A 12456-nucleotide genomic window follows, 5' to 3' on the forward strand; every position below is an offset into this window, starting at 1 on the left:
TTAAAAACAGCAAAACAGCATATATTAATTTAGAAGTCAAACAACAAAAATCAGCGTTATATTTTCAAATTTTCACAGTACTTTCACAGGACCACAGGACAAAGCGCATTTGCAGCATTTAAAAGTACTGTGAAAATTTGAAAATATAACGCTGATTTTTGTTGTTTGACTTCTAAATTAATATTTGTTCGGCGTGTTATTGTATCTTAAAACAGCATATATTTAGAATTTCTGATACATAGCGTCGCGCGCTGAAAATAAAAACTTTTTTTTTTTTTTTTTTTTTTTTTTTTTTTTTTTTTTTTTACGTACAGTGTCGCCATTGCTCGCTTTGAAATCGTTAATTATGTTAATCAAAAATTCGTTAAAAGTTTGCAAAATTTTAAATAAGTAATAAAACAAATTTTAAATTCAAAATTTGGGCTTCCATGTGCTCGAATTGCTTCCAAGTGCGTTCGGTTGGAGGACTACGTTATTCAGAATTTGATGACTCTAGGTGCCGTTTATTCTGCACAGTGCCAGAAACTTTCCTGTAGATTCTTCATTATTTAGTTTCTTTAAATGTAATACATGGCGATAATATTTGGTGGCAACAATTTGAAAAGTGAATCGACGCAAAATGGCGTTTTGAAATTAATAGCCCTTCTGGGCTAACGACATTTGGGCTAATAACACATACAATGCGCATGAAAATTTATAGTTTGGGTTATCCATAGTTTTCAGTTATCCGTTATCTGCTTTCTCAGCGTTAGCCCAGATGATTCAGAGTGCAGTGTAGTCGTTATTTTAAAATGTCGCTGCGCATGTAAAATATAGAAAAAGTTACTCTACGTACGAGCATTGAATATATATCATCCATAGATAAAACCACCCAGACACAACACACACAACCATTCCAGGAACGTTGTACATCATCCACGTTGCAAAAGTGATTTCGTTACTTTCAGGATAGAACCTATAAAGAAACAAATCAAGCTGTTATATCAATCACTTAAATTTTTATCCTTTTTATCTCCATTTCGAGACCTTCACATAATTAGGAAATTAATTTTTCTAAAAGCATTTTATTCTAATTTAGCTTTCATTTGAACTAAATTCGTATCTAAAATAATTAATTGGAAACACTCTGATTCGCCAAAACCAGCGGCCGAGCGGTAAAACCGTTGAACACTGATAGTTCCACCCTGGGTTCGATTCCAGGCGAACGGGATGGCTGGGCTGCATGGTTTGTTTTCGTGGCTTTTTATGTGTAATTTGAATGCGACGTAGTTTTCCTTAGAAAATCGCTGAACACTGGTGGGGCGAGGTTCGAATCTTTCGAAAGGGATGGCTGCACGGGCGTTTTCATGGTTTTCCATCATGTGTAATGTGTATACGAGCCAATTTCTCTTAAGAAGTCCTCCACGAAGGCATTCCTTCCCTTACAGAAAGCCCCCGAGGCTTTGCCATAATCACATAAAGCAAATCTTTAGAAAGTTCTCCACGAAGGCATCCCTCCCTTCAGGCAGATAGCCCTAGTGTGCTTTGCCATAATCTACTAACCCAAACCAAAGCTTAAGTTTGCATCCATGCTTGGGTTACCACAGTTTGGGTTGAAATTACGGATAATTCACTCTATGGGTCACAAAATTTTAAAATAAATAGCGGGTCGGAAGTTCTTTAATACTAAAACGTTTGAATTGATAATATATAACTAAACTAGAAAACCCGGCGGTCATACAAAATGACCGCTGTTCCAGATATTATAAATTGTAATTAAAATGATTTGTGCAAAGGTATCTGCTAATTTAAACTGAATTACCCAGGGCAGGCGGCGAGGGCGCCCCTTTGCTTACCGCTCCACGGGGCTTCCCCCTTCTACTTGCTTAATTGCTTGAAGTAGAGTACAATAAAGGAAACCACTGGCGGTACATTTCTTAAGAGCCCACCGCTAGCTCAATCAATAAAGGTGATTCAAGTAATGAAATGTTAATTCACATGTCAAAGATCTCTTTGTACACAACATTTCTTGTGTAGATCTTTCCATCATTTTTAAGCTCGCCTTACAGAGGACCATCCAATATTTTTAATTTTTCGTCCGTTCTTTTACGAACTCTTGAACAGGCAGCATAAATTTGAGCGTGTCCGAATGCAGGCTCAGGTAAAAAAATGACAACACGCTTAAGCGTTTGGCCCTGAGATTTATTGATAGCCATAGCAAAGGCAACTTTTGCAGGAAATTGTCTACGTCTCAATCGAAACGGCAACCCTGTGCCGTGGCAACTTCACCCCATTGGCTAGTACAGTTACGCAAGCAAACAATAAACTATCGGCGACAAACAGACACTTAAGCCGCATATATATATATGGGGTGAAGTAACATCATCTCCTCCGAAACGGCTGGCACCTGGGCTTAGCGAAGCACACTGTTGGATTCCGCAGGTCCGTGGCACGCCATTTTGACCATTCGCGTCTTCTTGGGTCTTTAATTAGCCTAGATATTAATTAAAAACTAATTTTCCACTTTCTTGCTTGTGTTTTCCTTATTAGAGGGATTTGGCTACGTGCCAAATTCTTTTTTCTCGAATATCTACGGAACGGCGCCGAGTTGAAATTCGAGACGCGTATCCTCGGATTCCAGAAAATTCTCCGAATCCATCGATACCTTTCTCACTTTCGTACGACTTTAAATCGGTTGAGATATTAATTAAAAACTGCGGAAACGTTAATTTCCGCGCTCATTTTTCCGAGTGGCAACAATAAACTATCGGAGACACACAATTTAGCCGCTTATATATATATAAAGATGACTATATTTTTGGTCTCGTTTGGTAGCACTGCCATTGAATACCACTAATGCACGGGGGGCGGGGCAAAAATAATACTGTCCCAGAACAGTGCGTGAAAAATGTTTTATAAATAGCAAAGAAATTACTAGAAATCACGACAGGTACAACTGGACGGGTAAAGAGCATGCGCAAACGAGTGACAGAAACCATTCGTTTGATTGAAAAGTGCAGACGTGTTTTAGTGAGCAGCTGAAGTGAGGAGGAGGCACAATTTGTGAAAAACGTTTGCTGAACTGTTTGAGCAAGAGCATATGAAAAGACTCAAAAGTGTTCTACAGTTTGAGTTGTGTTACAGTTTAATAAATCTCGCAAAACGCTGCGTCGACGTCCATGGGGGACTTTTGAGCATTTTCTGTACAAGGCAGTTCACTTGTTTATTAACAACGGAAAATTTCTATTCTGGTTATTTTGAACCAGAATAGATGAAAACTGAGCAATGCTCATTTCGGGACTTGAACCTGGACCTATTTAATATGTGCCGAGTGTGCTACCGTTACATCACGAAGGCATCCTGGAAAGTGGGAGAAAATATTCTATACACCCCTCTTTTAAACGTCGACTAGAGATTAGGGGCCCCAATCACCAAATCCTGGAGGTGACGAATTATAGCTCAACAACTTTTAGTTCGGCCGCGTCTGTAGAGACATTAGTGTTTATTTTGAAATAGGAGCAAAGAATATGTATTGTTAAGAAGGAAAGCTTCGCAGCAGCAGGAGTAGCTCCCTCCGAACGATAAAGGACACAACTGCGCATGCGTGAAATATCTGTCGACAAAAAGCGCCAAAGCTCGAAGCTGATGTCGAAGTTCGAACAGGTTTGACGGTCATGTTTATCAAGAGTTTAAAGCTGTGTTCTCTACATATTGACAGATATAAAATCAGACATCAAACTGCGATATGGATAATACAAGTTCAACTAGTAAAGCAAAAAAAAAAAAAAAAAAAAAAAAAAAAAAAAAAAAAAAAAAGCACGAAAATTCGAGTTTAAATTATCGCGAAAAGTCAAAGAACGATTCATCTTAACCCGTGTTCCTCAGTTTCCTGTACACTCGGCGCAGGTGGAAAATTTCGGCCAGGTACATCACAAAGGGGAAAATTCTCGCCAACAGGTTCCGTCGCCAAATCCCTTGGCGAATTGGCCCTCTTCTTTCTAGCGGCGTAGAAGACAAACTGGTTTACATTACGTCTATGGTGCCTTTCCTTCTTTACATAGACGTTCTTTGGTAGAAGTACATGAAATATGAGCAATGCCGTCGCCGGAACTCGAACCTAGACATCCGCAATATGCTCCGAGCGTGCACCAAATTGTACCACGAAGGTATGCTGGAAGGGGGGGAGAAAATACCTTATAAATTTAGTGTCAGAATGACACATATTTTCCAGACCAATTTTAGTTTGGTCACCCTGTGTTTATTCATTTGATTCCAAATGAAAAAATAAATGAATTATTCATACGATACAGAAGGAAAAAGCGAACTATATGACCGTCATTTATAAAATTGGATGTGGAAGACTCAGGTGTTAGAAACACATGTCTGCAGGCACCCGGGTTATGAAAAAAACCACATCCTGTGTTTAGTACGTACGAAAATGGCATATCTTTTTCTACCCTAACGTTGCAAAGTTCGTAATTGAGATAAATATATCTCTAAGGTGCAAGTAAAGAGTCTTCAGATACGTCTGGCGTTGAATTAGTTCGATAAATGTCCGGCGGTGTAAATGCAAAATGCTGCGTGCTAGCGTCTGAATGGCGAGGACTCATCTGAGTTGAAGGCGTTGTATCTGGAGGTACTTGGTGAGGTGGGCGGAGCTACTGACCGTCTTGTCCAATGGTGAATCTGAAAAGGAAAATTGGACGGGGAAATGCATATGTAACCGTCATGGAAATGCATGTGTACACTGCCCCCCTCCCCCCAAAAAAAAGAAAGGACAGTTCTATATCTCACGTTCTACTGCGCCGATTGACGACATTCGAATTGCGTTTTTCATGTTTCGAAAATGCGACTTAGGATATGTATTAGATTTATATTTAACATTGTTCTAATATAGGTTATACTGACACAAAATCGGACTTTTTCTGATATAATATACCATTTTTTTTTTCCATATTTCCATTCTACGACTCAAATTACGCCATACTGCCAAGTTTTGCAAAAATCGCAAGAATAGTTTTTTTAAAAAATTAGTTCCTCAATGTTAATTGAGTTTGGTATATATTTATTAATCTCTTTTTTTTTTTTATAAAATTTATTTTATTCTTCCTTTCACATTTCGAAATACGGGATCATTCCAGATGAAATTCCCTCATTTTTTACGATTTATTTTTAAAACTTGTATTTTTAAATAATTTTTATAATTTTTTCAAAAAACTTTTTTAATTATAATGTATAAAATTTTTATCATCATCTTTAAGCATACCTGGAAAAAATTACAGTTTTTTTTATTCAAAATTTCCGAAAATATACGTGAATTTATACATTGGCGCGTTTTGAAATTTGGCATATTTGTTGAAAGCGATAAAACATCAAATGTGGTTTAGACACTTTGCTAAAAGTGTTTGAAATTAGGAGCGACTTTTCCCGCTCTTGTCACTTTTTCCAGCTCATGCAACAATGTAAAAAGGTAAGAAGGATGTCCTTTTTTTTCCCGCTCCGGCATATTGAAAGGGAAAGGAAAATAGGTTGCCATATGTTAAAATGTTCGCCAAGTGAATTATCCTTGGCGCAAACTGAAACAAAATTACGCCAAGATAAATTTTTGAATTTCTCCGCAAATTTCGCCTCAAATTTTACAAAATTGAATATCTAGACATAATTTGAGTCGTAGAATCGAAATATGGAAAAACAAAATTGGTATGCTAATTCAGAAAAAAATCCGATTTTGTGTCGAAGTACCTGTTTTAGAACAATGTTATATATAAATTTAATATATATCCTAAGTCGTGCTTTCGAGACATGAAAAACTCAATTTGAATTTTGTCAATCGGCCCAGTAGAATGAGAGATACAGAACTTTCCCTTGTCCTTAGAAAAAAATACTGAAAACGATTACGCAAATGATGCCAGCTTAAAAGCGTTGTAAAACCCATTAGCTATATGATTTTTAACTATGCATGCAGGTTAGGGTATAGGGTATTTCTCCCTCCTTCTCAGCATGCCTCCGTGGTGTGGTAGTCTGCACACTGGGCGCTTATTCCAGAGGTCCGTGGTTCGATTCCCGGTGAAGGCGTTGCTCATTTTTCATCTTGTCTGCTTCCAAAAATACCTAATGACTCTACAAGGGTTTTATAATGTGGGAAATACTTGAGATAACTTACTCTTCGAGGAAACCTTTAAGCACAAGATTAGGCGATGTTCCAGTTATTGTTCCCGTTCCTCCAATATTGGCCGAGTAACAGATACACAACAGAAGCGTCACTTTCAAAACGGAAGGACGAGAATCTGAAGTTTCACTCCTAAAGAAACGTAAAATAATGCAATCAGAAAGAAATGTGTAATTTCTCCTATATAATACATGAAACACATAAAGGAATGTTTCGTGTACAATGTATGGAATTTTTAATGTATATATGTATATATGTGTGTGTATAATATTGTAATTTTAGCGGAAGAACAATTCACAAAACAAGCAATTCATTTTGAGTCATGGCCGACAACACTGTTGCGTAGATGACTGAAAAATATGTCTTTCAAATAATACATTAATTGCAGCAATACATTAATAATACAAATATAAATAATACAAATTTCAAATAATACATTAATTACAGATAATTGCAGCGCATTTCCCTTCCTTCTCTGCTTCCGCTTCTCAATCCCGCTGCATCTTTTGCCGCTAGCCACGCAGAGTTTATTTTTCCATTTTCGCCCATTGTTTAATGGATGTAAGCTATACAAAATTGTAGAGTGTATGTTACACCCTTAAATGATGCTTGTGAACCTGTTTATGCGTACAAAGGCTTGCATTATTAAGAGAATAAAATTATGTTTCCTAATCAGTGGCCATGCCTGTCTTCGAGTGTCATCCTTCTAGCTACACGATAAAGTATCTTCAAGTTATAATGCACAGAACCATCGTCATTCTGTTGCAACTTTCTTCAAGTCATATTATTACAGATATATGTATATATATATATATATAATTTAACTGGTACTTCTTGATATGTACACGCGTGCGAAAAATTAAGATAATTTGCACATTTCATCAAATTTCTGAAAAACGAATGGACAGATTTTAATGAACTTTGGTAAGAATATACATTTATAACATAGAAAGAGATGTAAGAAGTAAAGGTAAAAAAAGTAATTTATGTACGTAATTCAAAGTAATTTTATGTACCCAAGATTGAAAAAGTAATTTTATGTACCCAAGATTGGAAAAGTAATTTTATGTACCCAAAATTGAAAAAGTGATTTTATGTACCCGAGATTGAAAAGCTCATAATGAAAATCAAAATCGACGTTACGATATGAAACTGAAGATGAGTCTAATATTGGGCTATGGGCCCCTCTCACAGTCAAGACAAGTCGTGCAGCGTGATGATATGCTGAATAAGGGACATTTGAGGAGTCCCTATTGTAGTCGGTCCCACTCCTGCACCAAGGCAGCTTTCAACTCCGGGATGGAATTCGGAGGGGGATTGCGAGATGAAATTGCCCTCTGAAGAGCATCCCACACATGCTCTATAGGATTAAGATCAGGCAATCTGGCTGGCCAATCCCCTGATCTTATTCCTGTGGCGAATGTCATTACTATCCAGGTAGTCGTCTCCCAACTGATCCTTATGTAGACGAACGTTGTGGTCCATTTACTGGAACCCAGGAGCAATTTCGCCCCTGAAAAATCGAACCTAGGCACCAAGATCTCCTCTCTGTACTCATAGCAATCAGGAAGCCATTGTCGAACATTTGCAGGGATGTGCGGCCATTCAGCGTAATGCCTGCCCAAACCATTGCACCTCCACTACCGTAATGATCCTTTTCTCTGATGAAGAAGGGATGGCATCGTGTTCCATGCTCTTTCCAGATACAGGCACACCGAGAGTCAATGTCCAGGCTGAATAACTCGTGTGTAAAAAGCAAGGCAAGTCCACTCAAGTGTGGTCCAAGGGCGCAAGTTGTCTGCACCATACTAAATGTGTTTTTTTGTATGTTGCAGTGAGCGGGACGCAAATAGGAGGTCTTCTGGCACACTTTGCACCATTTTGCGCCCCTCTGCCGCATATTAAGTTGTTATTTCCCTGCAGTTTCTCTTGCATTGTGATATCGTTTACCCAGTCCCTGCTTAGGATTAACAAAATGATTTTCCACCTATAAATAGGACCGGAGTGAATGCGCATTGCCTTTTTTTTCTCTTGCTGTTGCCTGAATAAACAACGTCTCTGGCTTCGCCTTCTTCTTTATTGTTTAAAATGTAAATTACGTATATCGAAATTCTGGGGCGTATTTACCAGCCCTAGTGTTGTACTAATTTTAACCATATATGTATTTCTGAATAATTATTCTTGTGAAAAAAATGATGTTTTAAGCATCAAGCTAGTTGTAATTTTCGCACCAGTCGTCACGTAAGCAACAGTCTTTCTCGGCCATGACTCAAAAGTGAATTGGGTTTCACCTTCCCCCCCTAACCCCATCACACACACGCGCGCACTATATAGCACAGATTGTTATTAAAAATCTTTCCAAAATTACGAAACCTTAGGGGCCTATCCGTTCAACCAATCGAACTGATATTTCAGACATAATTATTTGAAGACCTCATCAAACCTGCCAAAAACTTCCACATAAGTCTGAAGTATCTGATGAAACCTTTCGATCAGATCTTTATAACCTTGGTATTACTTTGAAACTAAGTAAGGGTTCATGTCCTGTCTGAGGAGAACAAGCTTCAACATTTGAACATCTCCTTGTTTTTGCTGTCGCGCCATGGTAAAGCCCCTTTTCTGGACCAAATCATGATATGTGACGAAACCTGGATCATGTATGATAACCGGAAGAGAAAATATCGTTGGTCGACTTCTGGTTCGTTTTAATTGGCAGTTAAACGGGACATTCATTAAAAGGAGGTAATGGTGTGTGTTTGGTGGATCAGCGCTGGCATATTCCACTAAGAATATTTAGAAAGCGGAAAAAACATAACAGCCGAGGTCTACGCCTCAAAACTGCAAAGAATTTCAGCGACACTGCACCAGAAGCAACCAACACTAATCAACAGAAGAGGAGTTCTTCGTCTCCTCGATAATGCCATACCTCGTACGGCAAAAAACGACCAAAGGGTTGACCAGAACATTGGGCTGGGAAGTTCTGCTTCAGCTACCATTGACCAGATATCGCCCTATCTGACTATATTACCTGTTTTCGTACAGGGATAACTATCTACGGGAACATCAGTTCCGAAGGCGCGACGATATCACAAAAACTGTATCGCATTTTTGGATTCCAGAAAGAGTTTTAGACTCCAGAGCATTTGCAAGCTTGTGTCTCGAGGGGAACATGTAACTGAAGCCAATGGTGATTATACTTCGAAGAACGAAATCAGTGTTTAAGGTTTTCGTAGACTTTTTTGTTTTGTGACGAAAATTGTGTGAGTTTTCTTGGTTACCTGATATTTAATTTGGTCATTAACCCTTTATATCGTAAAAATAATAACTGCTTATAGTAAATCTAGCTAAATAGAGAAGAGGTTTATTGAAGCACTCTGCACACTTCTACGAAGAGGTCATTTCTACAGGTACCAACATGTGCTCCATCATCAGTGCTCGGTGTACAACAATGTTACAGAATTAGGTAATTCAAGAATTGCAGCAGCGAAATGGCGTTAATGACACTGTATGAATGCAAGATGATGGGACACTGTATGGATGCAAGATGGTAGTCATTGACATGTGACGGAGGACGAGGACGCCTGATGTTTAACAAAGGTAAACAGGCATATGTTCCACGCCCTTCCCTACCTATAGGCAACAACTCCCTGGAGCAGCAAGAGGCCCGCCCGGGGAGGTTATTGAGATATTAAAATGAGTTTGTTCACTTGGCCAAACAGAGGCGTCTTAAGTGTACGATGGATACTTGATAGACATACGATTTGGCATCTTAATGGTAAGTCATACATGCAGCTTAAGCATACACATTTGGAATAATGACATATAAATATGCATAGAGTAAACACAGTTCAACACAAAATATACAAAACATAACAGTACACGGTAGAAAGTACACACAATACGACGTTAAACAGCATAAAAATATATAAACATTACGTTAAACACACACATTACATTAACACATAAAACTACTTATATTAGAAAACGAAAACCACATGAGAGCAGTGGAGAATCAAAGCGCACTATGTTTAACATGATCGTACCTAGGCACGTTATGTTTAACATGCGGAACAAAACGCAATGCGTTAGTCATACATGGGCAGTAGATATTTACATTGATGTTGATGCTTATTCGTACTGGAAGTTAAATTGTATTACAGCATTAATACATTGTGTTCACAGTTATGCATGCGCAGGGTATAATACAGTTATACATGCACCGTTATGTATGCGCAGTTATACAGTTATAGTATAATATTGAAAGGTGCAGTTATACGTGGGGAGTAAGATAGTCATGTCGCCACATGTGTCCGGTATATTCTGCAACGACACTTTGGAGATCACAGTCTCTGCAGTTTCGTAACCGCCGCGATCCTTTGACTTCCCTCCTATGGATTTCTGATTTTGCTATTTTGTCAAATGTAAGGTGTACACATCAAACCCACGAGATTTATCAGAACTGAAAGATGAACTCGAGAACTGAAAGATGCTATAAAACGGGAAGTTATTTACAGAGTCGTCTTGCGATGTTACGTTCACCATTGTTGTCAATAATCTCCCGCATGCAATGCGTTATCTTCTGCGAAGGTGGGCGTGCCGAAAGCTTCTAATTCCAATACAAAAAAAGTTCCCCCTCTCCTCTCTTGTTTTGTTACTGGTCCTCTACAATGCTCCTCTTTGAAAATATTTTACGCCGGCAATTTTCGTCATACGTGTATCGTTCTAACGACATTTATGGCTTTGCAATGTGCCAATCAATTTCATATGAAAAAGTGGTTGTTGTCGTTCGAAAATTTCTAAATTTTTTCACCGTAACCGTAACTGTTAGAGTTCTACTGTTTTAAGTAACTGTGTAATGTAAGTAATGTAAGTAATAGTGTAATGTAAGTAATTTAATAAATGAGTGTAATACGTCATACTATGTGTACTTTTAACATAACGTAATCGGTAATGTAGTCATTAGCGCGTGCCCCATGTGTATTATTTTAAGTAACGCATATATGATTATAAGGCAAAGCATGTGTGCCTATCTTGTTATATATCATAATGTCATTTAAGAAGTAATAGCAATAATGTAAACTATAAGTAATCCAGTTATAAAGTAACTTAGCAAGTTCGCAATACCATTAGCTTAACGTAGTATACAGTCAGGTTATAACTCTAATAAGTGTAGATTAATGTCATGCATTATGTATGTGTAGTCTAATGTCATGTGAAGTGTAGGTATGTATGTACTAATTCATGCAAGTATTATGTATAAGTTTAATGTCATGTCATATCATGTATGTAATGTTATGTTTCATGTATGCATTATGGCCTATGAACACCCAGGTCAACCATTAACATAAGAATCTGTACAGAACCAATGTCAAACTGGAATAGCCCTTGTATGGCCATGTAAACTTTTTCATGAAGGCTCAGTAACTCCCGGTGCGCCCTTGTGGGACCCCAGGGAGTTCTTGTATCTATATAGGGGAGGGCGTGGGACATATGCCTGTTTACCTCCGTTAAACACCAGGCGTCCCCGTCCTCCGTCACCTGTCACCTGTTTTAAGCAGGCCCTCAGAGAGCTTCAGTGCCCAAGAAATCTATTTCAAATGACAACAGACTTCCTCAACAACAGAAAAAGCCTTATCATCTATAACAATCAAGTCATCACTAAACAGCAATCTCGAGGATGCCCACAGGGGTCATGCATGAGCGCGAACCTCTGGAACATCACCTTCAACAATATTGGCAACCACCAATATCCAGACCACACCACAATAGTCGCATTTGTAGATGACGTCGCCTTCGTAGTAAGAGGAAAACCAGAGATTAACTTCAGCAGCACTGCAATCACACCCTAAATATCTTCAGTGAACTATGCAATAACATAAAACTCCAGATTTCCCACAGCAAATCACAAGCTGTCATCATCCATCATCCATCATCCGGACAAACTATGAATCGCCATCCTATCATAAAGATCAACAATCATAAAATTAAATGTCAGTCAATTACCTAGGACTAACCATTGACAGAAAATTCACGTGAATGCAGCATCTCCAAAACAAGATACAGATCACCTCAAAAATAGCAAATGCCATCAGAAATATGAGAGGCTATACATGGGGACTTCATCACCACATCATGAAAATCCTACTCCAAACAGTTATCTACAAAATCATTACGTACGGAGCGGCGCTTTGGGCACTCCCCATGACTGAAAGGAAGAAAAAAGCTCTCAACGCCATCCTACTGAAGTTAACACAAGCTTTCAGAACCACCTCCAACAATGCACTACAAATACTGGCAGGGGAACTCCC

General features: G+C 38.4%; 1 protein-coding gene across 1 annotated transcript in view; it reads right to left on the bottom strand.

Moving 5' to 3' along the window:
• Positions 1-12456, bottom strand: part of LOC118205806 (Na(+)/citrate cotransporter-like) — a 120718-nt gene that overhangs the window by 61304 nt on the left and 46958 nt on the right. Inside the window, exons 7-8 of the mRNA XM_085812292.1 lie at positions 6143-6280; positions 836-955 (exon numbers count right to left, since the gene is read on the bottom strand). Of these exons, the coding sequence (XP_085668418.1) occupies positions 836-955; positions 6143-6280 (258 nt within the window). The remainder of the gene's footprint in view (positions 1-835; positions 956-6142; positions 6281-12456) is intronic.

The sequence above is a fragment of the Stegodyphus dumicola genome, chromosome 3, assembly GCF_044657685.1.
Source record: "Stegodyphus dumicola isolate Sdum_Otavi_A_Nest chromosome 3, ASM4465768v1".
In the NCBI taxonomy this organism is placed as follows: domain Eukaryota; kingdom Metazoa; phylum Arthropoda; class Arachnida; order Araneae; family Eresidae; genus Stegodyphus; species Stegodyphus dumicola.